This window comes from Carassius carassius, chromosome 16, assembly GCF_963082965.1.
Source record: "Carassius carassius chromosome 16, fCarCar2.1, whole genome shotgun sequence".
NCBI classification, from domain to species: domain Eukaryota; kingdom Metazoa; phylum Chordata; class Actinopteri; order Cypriniformes; family Cyprinidae; genus Carassius; species Carassius carassius.
Genome location: NC_081770.1, coordinates 30,223,514 through 30,233,627, shown reverse-complemented (window position 1 = coordinate 30,233,627; position 10,114 = coordinate 30,223,514). Strand labels below are relative to the sequence as shown.

Here is a 10,114-nt window from a genome sequence, read left to right as displayed (position 1 = left end):
ATTTTTGGATAGTCAAAAAAAGGTTTTAAATGTTAAAGCGGCTTGCCATATAAAACGGCTTGCGATACGCGCTGATCACTGGTGGGCGGGCCTTGGCCAATGAAAGCTGCCGTGAATCCCAGACCTTCAGTCATCAACTACGCGAGACTACCTTTATATAAACAATACTCAGAGTACACACTGCGAAGAAAATACATTCATGGGTTATATAACTTTAAACAATAAAGAATGAAATTGAATATTAAGGAGAAAAAAACCTTTTATATTTTGTTTTGGACAATTAAACTCCTCCTTGTCAGGTGACTCGTGAAAGTGAAACTATTACAGCGGGTCTGTTTTGTCGTATGAGGAAATAAACTACATTAAGAGAGAAAAACACAGTGAGTATCACGATTTAACAATCATCTTCGATAGCCAAAATCAATCCTGACTGGTTTAAAATGAAGTACAATAATAAGCAGTGTCAGATATTTTGAAAGTAGTTTAAATGACATTAGGAGATAAAACACAGTCTGTAAATCGTCAGATTACACTTTTACTTTCATTTTAACACAGTGCTTGTCTGAATTTGTTTTGCTGTTTGTGTATAATTTGATTGTGTGTAAATGTGAAGAATAATCTTTTCAAATCAATACTGATGTCTGACTACTGAGATTGATTAATCTCTGATTCATAACTGACTCTGTGATCAACATCTGGATCTGCTTTTAGATGAAACCATGTTCTCCAGAATGAAACTCTCTGAAGAAAATGACACACAGATAAAGACAGTCAAGAGGTGAGAAAACCTGAAATGTTTCACATTTTTTATGCTCAGAATCAATAAATGCACACTACAATATCCTTTTCATTTATAGTCAGATTCAGGGGCGTGAATCAGATTTATCTGAACACATGGATGTGTCTGTGAGGAAAAACCGAGCGATGGATGTTTTAGATCTCTGCAGAGAGGAAGACTCTTCTGTTGAGTCCAGGTGAGATATTATGAGTCTCATATTTACTGTAGCTGTGGTGTGTTATGGATATTGTCACCAGGTGTCTCTGTTGCTGCTGGATGTTTCTGTGTCTTCATCTATATGTGTGTATTGGTCAATTTTATTATATAATATATGAATGAAAAATAATACTTATAGAAAAATAATACTTTAATCTTTTAACTCTCAAGTCACAACAGACTCCTCAAGTGAAAGATGAACATTAAAGGGAGATTGAAACAGTGAATGTGTTTCTGTCAGAGCAGAGTGAGATTTTCAGAAACAGTTTGTATTTCTGTTATATTTCAGTCTGTGGCAGAATGAATCTCTTGAACCCAGCTGTGTGTCCATGAAGAGTGACCAGTCAATGGATAATCCATTTAATCTCAGTTTGGAAGAATCACCTGCTGATCTGAGGTGTTGTTTAGTTTACAGTATGAGAAATACATATGATATTCATTCACTTATACTGGTGTATATTAAAGGGGTGGTTCGGGATTTTTGACATCGGACCTCATTTTTAGGTCAGCCTGGTTGTTATTCATCAGTGGAGACATTTTTTTTTTTTTAATTTTACTTTGCTCCGGTTAGTAATGCGGCAAAATATAATCAGTGTGCCAGCGGCAGGTAAATACACTTGCGTCATGTGTGGACCGGCTCACTCGGTTGCCTAGGTAATCAATATCACTCCGCTGCTGCTGTCGACAAGGCTTATGATTACAGGGAACAAATTATAACTAATGCAATGTGATGAAAGGTAAGTTTGATTTCTAACATTATTATAACATTATCAACGGACATTTGCATCGATAGTCTAGTGTTATAATTGATTTGCGTTTGGTGCACTGTGGAGCGGGTAAAACGGTTTTTAATGGCTGGCTAACATATACCCATTGACTCGCGCTAGCCTAGCATCGGCTATCTATCCAAATATTAAGACTGGATAATTAAAAAAAAAAAATGTCTCCACTGATGAATAACAACCAGGGTGACTTAAAAATTAGGTCCGATGTCAAAAATCCCGAACCACCCCTTTAAATACATTAATACATATTTACAAAAATATTCAACATTTGTTTAACTACAGTCAAAAACATAAAGGACCAGAATCACATACAGCAAAGAAGAACTTAGACTCCATTTTCAAGGTTGGTTTTGTGTCTTTATGTGTGTGTGTGTGTGTGTGTGTGTGTGTGTGTGTGTGTGTGTGTGTGTGTCCATCCAACTCAATGACCCTCTGGGTATAAAAATAATTGAGAAATCTGTGAAATCCTCTCTGTAATAGTCATATTTACTTTCCTAAACACACGTAAGATAAGTGTCACGCTGTCAGTCTCTGTTTTCCTGGATGTCCACTAGTGAGCTCACTTCTCCTTAGGCACTTCACCATAGGCACTATAATTCCTCTAGACTGGTCCTGTCTTCACAGTAATTGCACTCCAGTTAATCACACAGGTGCAGGCAATCTATTGTCATTAGTCTCCTTATAAATACCTGTCTTTCCCTGTTGTTTGTATGGAGTCCTTACCCTTCGTGTTACCAATGTTCTCGTCTCCCGAGACTTACCCTTGTCTTCTCGTCCTCCGAGTTCCAGTACCTTTCCTTCCGGTTCCCTCTTTTGTTTTGTTTGTCTCCTTGGACTGTTTATTTTGGATTACCCTCATTTGTTATTAAAATTACCTGCAATTGGATCTCTCCTTGTGTTTCTCTGGTGCACGAACGTTACAGAAGGACTCCATCGCAGAGATTCAGCGGTATGTCTGCTACAATTTCCTCCCCAGCCATCAAGCGGGATGGGTAACCCAGTTACAGTGGGTTTTCCTAAATTGAGTCAGATTCCTGTTGACCTTCCAGAGTTGAGTCAGGTGCCCGCTGACTTTCCAGAGTTGAGTCATGTTCCAGTTGATCCTCCTGAATCAATTCAGATTCCTGTTGACCTTCCCGAGTCGAGTCAGGTGCCCGTTGACTTTCCAGAGTTGAGTCAGTTTCCGGTTGACCCTCCAGAGTCGAGTCAGGTGTTCTTGGACCCTCCAGAGTCAGGGTTAGTCACCATCGACCTTCCAGAGTCAGGGTTAGTTACCGTTGACCCTCCGGAGTCAGGGCTAGTTCCTGTTGACCTTCCAGAGTAGAGTCAAATTCCAGTTGACTGTCCAGAGTCAAGTCAGGCTCCTATTGACCATCCAGAGTCGAGTCAAGTTCCAGTTGATTCCCCAGAATCAAGTCAGATTCCTGTTGACCTTCCAGAGTCGAGTCAGGTGTCCATTGACTTTCCAGAGTTGAGTCAAGTTCTGGTTGACCCTCCAGAGTCGAGTCAGGTGCTCGTGGACACTCCTAAGTCGAGTCAGGTGCTCATGGACCCTCCAGAGTCAGGGTTAGTCACCGTCGACCTTCCAGAGTCAGGGTTAGTCACCATCGACCTTCCAGAGTCAGGGTTAGTCACCGTTGACCTTCCAGAGTCAGGGCTAGTTCCTGTTGACCCTCCAGAGTCGAGTCACGTTCCAGTTGATTCCCCAGAATCAAGTCAGATTCCTGTTAACCTTCCAGAGTCTAGTCAGGTTCCGGTTGACCCTTCAGAGTCGAGTCAGGTGCTCGTGGACCCTCCAGAGTCAGGGTTAGTCACCATTGACCTTCCTGAGTCAGGGTTAGTCACCTTTGACCTTCCAGAGTCAGGATTAGCTACCATGGACTTTCCAGAGACAAGGCTAGTTACCGCTGACCTTTCAGAGTCAAGTCAAATCACTGGTGATCTTCAAGGACTGAGTCAAGTCACCGGTGATCTTCGAGGACTGAGTCAAGTCACCGGGGATCTTTAAGGACTGAGTCAAGTCACCGGGGATCTTCATGAACAAATGCAAGTCACCAATAATCTCCGTGAGCAGAGTCAAGTCAGCACCGATCTTCTGGAATCCAGTAGAAACACCATAGGATTACCAGAGTTTCGTCCTCCCGTTGGTCTGGCCACAAGGACGTGGTGGTATTCTGCTCCGCCCTGGGGGACTCCGGCATCGACCAAAAGGACGTGGTGGTCTTCTGCTCCACCTTGGGGGACTCTGGCCTCGACCACAAGGATGTGGTGGTCTTCTGCTCCGCCCTGGGGGACTCCGGCATCGACCACAAGGACGTGGTGGTCTTCTGCTCCGCCCTGGGGGACTCCGGACTCGACCACAAGGATGTGTTGGTCTTCTGCTCCGCCCTGGGGGGCTTCTGCCTTGACCACATGGTTGTGGTGGTCTTCTGCTCCGCCCCGGGGGACTCTGGCCTCGACCACAAGGACGTGGTGGTCTTCTGCTCCGCCCTGGGGGACTCTGGCCTCGACCACAAGGACGTGGTGGTCTTCTGCTCCGCCCTGGGGGGCTTCTGCCTTGACCACATGGTTGTGGTGGCCCTCTACTCCGCCCGGGTTGGCATCACGTGATGTCCTTCATGGACCTATGTTTTTGTGTTTTTGATTTCTTTTGTTTTTCTGTCTGTTTCCTTCTTTGGACCTGGCCCTCCGTCCCTCCCCCTGATACTCCACCACCCTCCTGGACTCCTTGTTTTGTGTTACACTTCTCTTGTCTCTGTCTTTCCATTTTACCTGGTTGTTTTGTCTCTGTCTCCCCATTCCACCTGGTTGTTTTGTCTCTGTTTCCCCATTCTACCTGGGTGTGTTGTCTCTGTTTCCCCCATTCTACCTGGTTCTCCTGTCTCTGTGTACTATGTTTTCTGGCCCACCGTCCCTCACCCTAGTCCTCTGCCGCTCCACCTCCCTCCTAGCTTCTTTATCTGTTGGGTTTCCCTGGGTTTCAGGTGGAGCATCTGGCAGCTGCTCCGTAGGGGAGGGGGTAATGTCACGCTGTCAGTCTCTGTTTTCCTGGGTGTCCACTAGTGAGCTCACTTCTACTTAGGCACTTCACCATAGGCACTATAATTCCTCTGGTCTGGTCCTGTTTTCACAGTAATGGCACTCCAGTTAATCGCACAGGTGCAGGCAATCTATTGTCTCCTTAAAAATACCTGTCTTTCCCTGTTGTTTGAATGGAGTCCTTACCCTTCGTGTTACCAATGTTCTCGTCTCCCGAGACTTACCCTTGTCTTCTCATCCTCCGAGTTCCCGTACCTTTCCTTCCGGTTCCCTCTTTTGTTTTGTTTGTCTCCTTGGACTGTTTATTTTGGATTACCCTCATTTGTTATTAAAATTACCTGCAATTGGATCTCTCCCTCTCTCTTTCTGTTTCTCTGGTGCACGAACGTTACAACAAGTTGCAGTCCACTATAAAGCAGATAAATGTCCACTAAAGTAGAGAAGATGAATCCATATGTAACCTGACTGCTGCACAAAGATGAACATCAATCTAACAAACAGCCAATCCAGTCAAACTCTCTCTTTTAACCTCAGTATCTGTAGACGCTGATGTTTGAGCATACAGTGGAAGTTATTAGTAGGTCTGATATAATTCAGTGATGTTTATTAATATTCATGCTTTAACTCTTGTGTATTGATCCTTTGGTTCTACCTTCTCTGTGACTGAATCCAGGTTTATTGTTTGAATATTTACTATGATTTCAGGAGCTTGAGCACAAAATCATCTCTGAGTTAAAAAGCTTTAAGAGACTACTGAGTCCAGATTACCCAGAATGCTCTGAAAGAGACCGTTATAATGATGAGGGTCATAGCAGAGTCAGAGAGGGGCTTCTGAAGATCACACTGCTCATCCTGAGGAAGATGAACCAGACAGACCTCGCTGACACACTACAGACCAGTAAGAGCTCTGGATCAGTAGATTATAGCCTGTGTTTTTATTATCAACCTTCTGTCTTCAGTCACTAATGTTCCTGAATGTCACGACACAATCTAATGTCTAACATATCAAACCTAAAAATATAATTCTAACATATTGCTCTGTCAATAACAACAATTATTTCCTTTGCTCAGAACTGATGCCTGTGTATCAACAAAAACTCAGATCCAGACTACAGGATAAATATCAGAGACTCAGTGAAGGACTGTCCAATCATGGAGACTCAACACATCTGAATGAGATCTACACAGAGCTCTACATCACAGAGGGAGGCAGTGGAGAGGTCAATAATGAACATGAGGTGAGACAGATTGAGACAGTGTCCAGGACACCAGAGACACAGGAGACACCAATCAACTGCAATGACATATTTAAACCCTCACCTGGACAAGACAAACCCATCAGAACTGTGCTGACTAAGGGAGTCGCTGGAATTGGAAAAACAGTCTCTGTGCAGAAGTTCATTCTGGACTGGACTGAAGGAAAAGCCAATCAGGACGTTCATTTCATATTTCCACTTCCTTTCAGGGAGCTGAACGTGATACAGAAACATCTCAGCATTGTGGATCTTCTAAACCACCTTCATCCAGAAACCAAAGAATTAAAGTCAGAGGATTATGAGGACTACAAAGTCATGTTCATATTTGATGGTCTGGATGAGTGTCGACTGCGTCTAGATTTCCAAAACAATCGAAGCTTGTCTGATGTGACAGAATCAGCTTCAGTGGATGTGCTGCTGACCAACCTCATCAAGGGGAACCTACTTGCTTCTGCTCTCCTCTGGATCACCTCTCGACCAGCAGCAGCCAATCAGATCCCTCCTGAGTGTGTCCACCAGGTCACAGAGGTACACGGATTCAATGACCCTCAGAAGGAGGAATATTTCAGGAAGAGAATAAATGATCCGAGACTGGCTGATAGAATCGTCACACACATCCGATCATCAAGAAGTCTGTTCATCATGTGTCACATCCCAGTCTTCTGCTGGATTTCAGCCGCTGTTCTGGAGAGGATGATGGGTAAAGCAGAGAGTGCAGAGATCCCCAAGACTCTCACACAGATGTTCACACACTTCCTGATCTTTCAGACCAAAATGAAGACTCAGAAGTATGATGGGAAATATCAAATTGATCTTGATCAGGCTAGAAAGATTATTCTGTCTCTTGGAAAACTGGCTTTTGAACAGCTGGAAAAAGGGAACCTGATCTTCTACGAGGAGGACCTGAAAGAGAGCGGCATTGATGTCAGAGAAGTGTCCGTGTACTCAGGAGTTTGTACCCAGATCTTCAGAGAGGAGTTTGGACTGCAGCTGGGGAAGGTGTTCAGCTTTGTCCATCTGAGTATTCAGGAGTTTCTTGCTGCTTTATTCAAGCTGCTGTCCTTTTCTGAACAAAACACAGGACTGAAGAATGAGTTCAGGTCACCAATGATCAGTTTACTGAAGAGAGAAGTGGACAAGGCCTTACAGAGTGAGAACGGACGCTGGGATCTTTTCCTCCGGTTCCTTCTAGGTCTCTCACTAGAGTCTAATCAGACTCTCTTACAAGGTGTCCTGAGAAAGACAGTAAGCAGCTCTGATATCAATCAGGAAACAGCTGCATACATAAAACAGAAGATCAGGAAGAATCCCTCTCCAGAGAAATCCATCAATCTGTTCCACTGTCTGAATGAACTGAATGATCGTTCATTAGAGCAGGAAGTACAAACATACCTGAGCAGAACAGAAGTCTTTCGTCTCTCTAGAGTCAAACTGTCTGCTGCTCGGTGGTCGGCTCTGGTGTTTGTGCTGTTGAACTCAGAAGAAGAGCTGGATGAGTTTAAACTGAGTAAATATCATCAATCAGAAGAATGTCTTCTGAGGCTGCTGCCAGTGATCAAAGCATCTAGAAAGATTGAGTGAGTATTTTACTGTGTCTTTGTTTTATTGACTTTATTCTATACAGTAGGCCTGTGTTTCTCTACACTATGTCTGTATATTTTGAGGTCTTTCTTATTTGACACACACAGCTAACATCACAGATCGCTCTACTAATGATCTGATGAGTTGAATCAAGTGTGTTTGATAAGATAGATTCATCCAAACTGTGCAAAGTTGAGGAGCTTTCAGGAACAGGGTTGTGACTCTGATTTTACAAATATTGGATTGGGATCATTATCAGTCACATAAAAGTTGCATTCAGGTTTGTTGGAATAAATATAATAATCAAATTCAATTAAATTATTAGAAAAAATGTTTCTTAATAAAACTGAGGAAAAAGGAAAAGATCTTTAGTCAAAGCCATTCAAGATGCATGTTATCATGTGACAGTCATTTATGATGCTGCCATTTTACTTAAGATTATACTTTTTACTTCACTACATTTCATAAAACATATCGTTACTCCTTATATCACATTCTCTGAGACGCAGAAGCGGTGTCTGATTCAAGAACGAAATGATTCTTTTCAATGAACCTTTTAAATCAGATCACAAATCGCACCAAACGATTCATTCAGGAATTAGAATGATTCGATTGCAGCAGTTCTCGAGTCAACAACTCTCTGATGCAAATGAACCATTTAGTGCGAGTCTCCAGTGAACTGAATTCACAAGTAAGAACCGGGAGATTCTGTGAGCGCGACTGATGCTACTAAAAGTAAGTTATTAATGTCAAATTATAGGATTAATTATTGAAACTGAAAATCATATTTAAGTCAAAACTGTCAGTTGTTTGTGAACTAAATCTGCTGTAAAGAGGGATCTATTCAAGCTCACTGAAATGCTTGAATGCAGACACATCAATCAGTATCTCTATGTTTTAGGTAAAAAAAAAACCCAAAGCATTAAAATAACACCTATTAAATAAAATAAATCATGCACGTTCAAATTCCCCGCTGATGTAACATTAGCAGTTTTATTAATAATAATAATAATAATAATAATTCATTACATTTATATAGCGCTTTTCTAGGCACTCAAAGCGCTTTACATAGTCTGGGGGTATCTCCTCATCCACCACCAGTGTGCAGCATCCACCTGGATGATGCGACGGCAGCCATAGTGCGCCAGAACGCCCACCACACACCAGCTTACTGGTGGAGAGGAGACAGAGTGATGAAGCCAATCAGCAGATATGGGGATTGTTAGGAGGCCAAGATGGTCAGAGGCCAATGGGCGAATTTAGCCAGGATGCCGAGGTCACACCTCTACTCTTTTCGAAAGACATCCTGGGATTTTTAATGACCACAGAGAGTCAGGACCTCAGTTTAACGTCTCATCCGAAGGACGGTGCTTGTTGACAGTATAGTGTCCCCATCACTACACTGGGGCACTAGGACCCACACAGACCACAGGGTGAGCACCCCCTGCTGGCCTCACTAGCACCTCTTCCAGCAGCAACCTAGTTTTCTCAGGAGGTCTCCCATCCAGGTACTGACCAGGCTCAGCCCTGCTTAGCTTCAGTGGGAAACCGGTCTTGGGCTCCAGGGTGATATGGCTGCCGGCAATTTGCAGCTTTTGACCGCTGAGTGGTGCTTTAACCACAAGTTATCAAACAAGTGCATCAAAGCACATTTTCGCAAAAAGACGTCAGTTTTGCCTTGCTGATGTGTTACATTTGACTGCTTCAGTCACGGAAAATGAAAGAAAAACACTATAGTTTAAATATTTAATATTTAATATTCACAGATGAAAGTTTGGTTTTTATGAAGTTATGTGCATTTCTTAGAACGAATTCAAGCAGGATATGTCAAGCCTGTGCCTGAGTCTGTGCTTATATTTTCTAAGCTACATGGTATTAAACCATATTTTAGATTGGACACATTTAAAAGGTGTGCAGTATTATTTATATTATATTAATTATGTGTTATATTATTCAAAAGAAATTTTGGTTTACTTTGCATCCGAGCATTAAAAGTGGTAGCCTATTTTAGGGGGGTAGGGTACATGGATTAATATGCAAAATGTTCATATTTTAATATATTATGCCTATATTTTAATTTAGATTTTAAATATAAATATATTTTTTCCTTTAAAAAAACAACATGCATTTTTGTTATTCGTTACCTGTCCTTTATTTTGACATAAATTATTGGGAAAAATACATTTGTCTGTAAACTGATTAAGAAATTGTCGCATGTTTAAATGTGAAGCACTGTATAATTTCGTTCCCATTATTAAGGCCTAATTTGCCTAAAACAATAAAGCGAATAAAATTAAACCGGCACGATTAAATCTTTGAAACTCTAAAGAATTAATAAAACGTCCTCACGATTAATCTGAAGTTCTCTCATTATAATCAACAACATTCACACGATGTAAAAAAAAAAAGCTTTAGTAATTGACAACTAAAGTAATTTTAAAGGGAACCTTCTTTACTTA

The 10,114-nt window shown here is 42.0% G+C and overlaps 1 protein-coding gene across 1 annotated transcript in view; it reads left to right on the top strand.

The window, feature by feature from the left end:
• The first annotated feature begins 280 nt into the window (after positions 1–280).
• LOC132160097 (NACHT, LRR and PYD domains-containing protein 3-like) overlaps positions 281–10,114 on the top strand; it is a 31,539-nt gene continuing 21,705 nt past the window's right edge. The window contains exons 1-7 of the mRNA XM_059569820.1: positions 281–380; positions 712–778; positions 858–974; positions 1,284–1,391; positions 2,062–2,122; positions 5,524–5,716; positions 5,890–7,651. Coding sequence (XP_059425803.1) covers positions 720–778; positions 858–974; positions 1,284–1,391; positions 2,062–2,122; positions 5,524–5,716; positions 5,890–7,651 — 2,300 coding nt within the window. The 5' untranslated portion in view covers positions 281–380; positions 712–719. The remainder of the gene's footprint in view (positions 381–711; positions 779–857; positions 975–1,283; positions 1,392–2,061; positions 2,123–5,523; positions 5,717–5,889; positions 7,652–10,114) is intronic.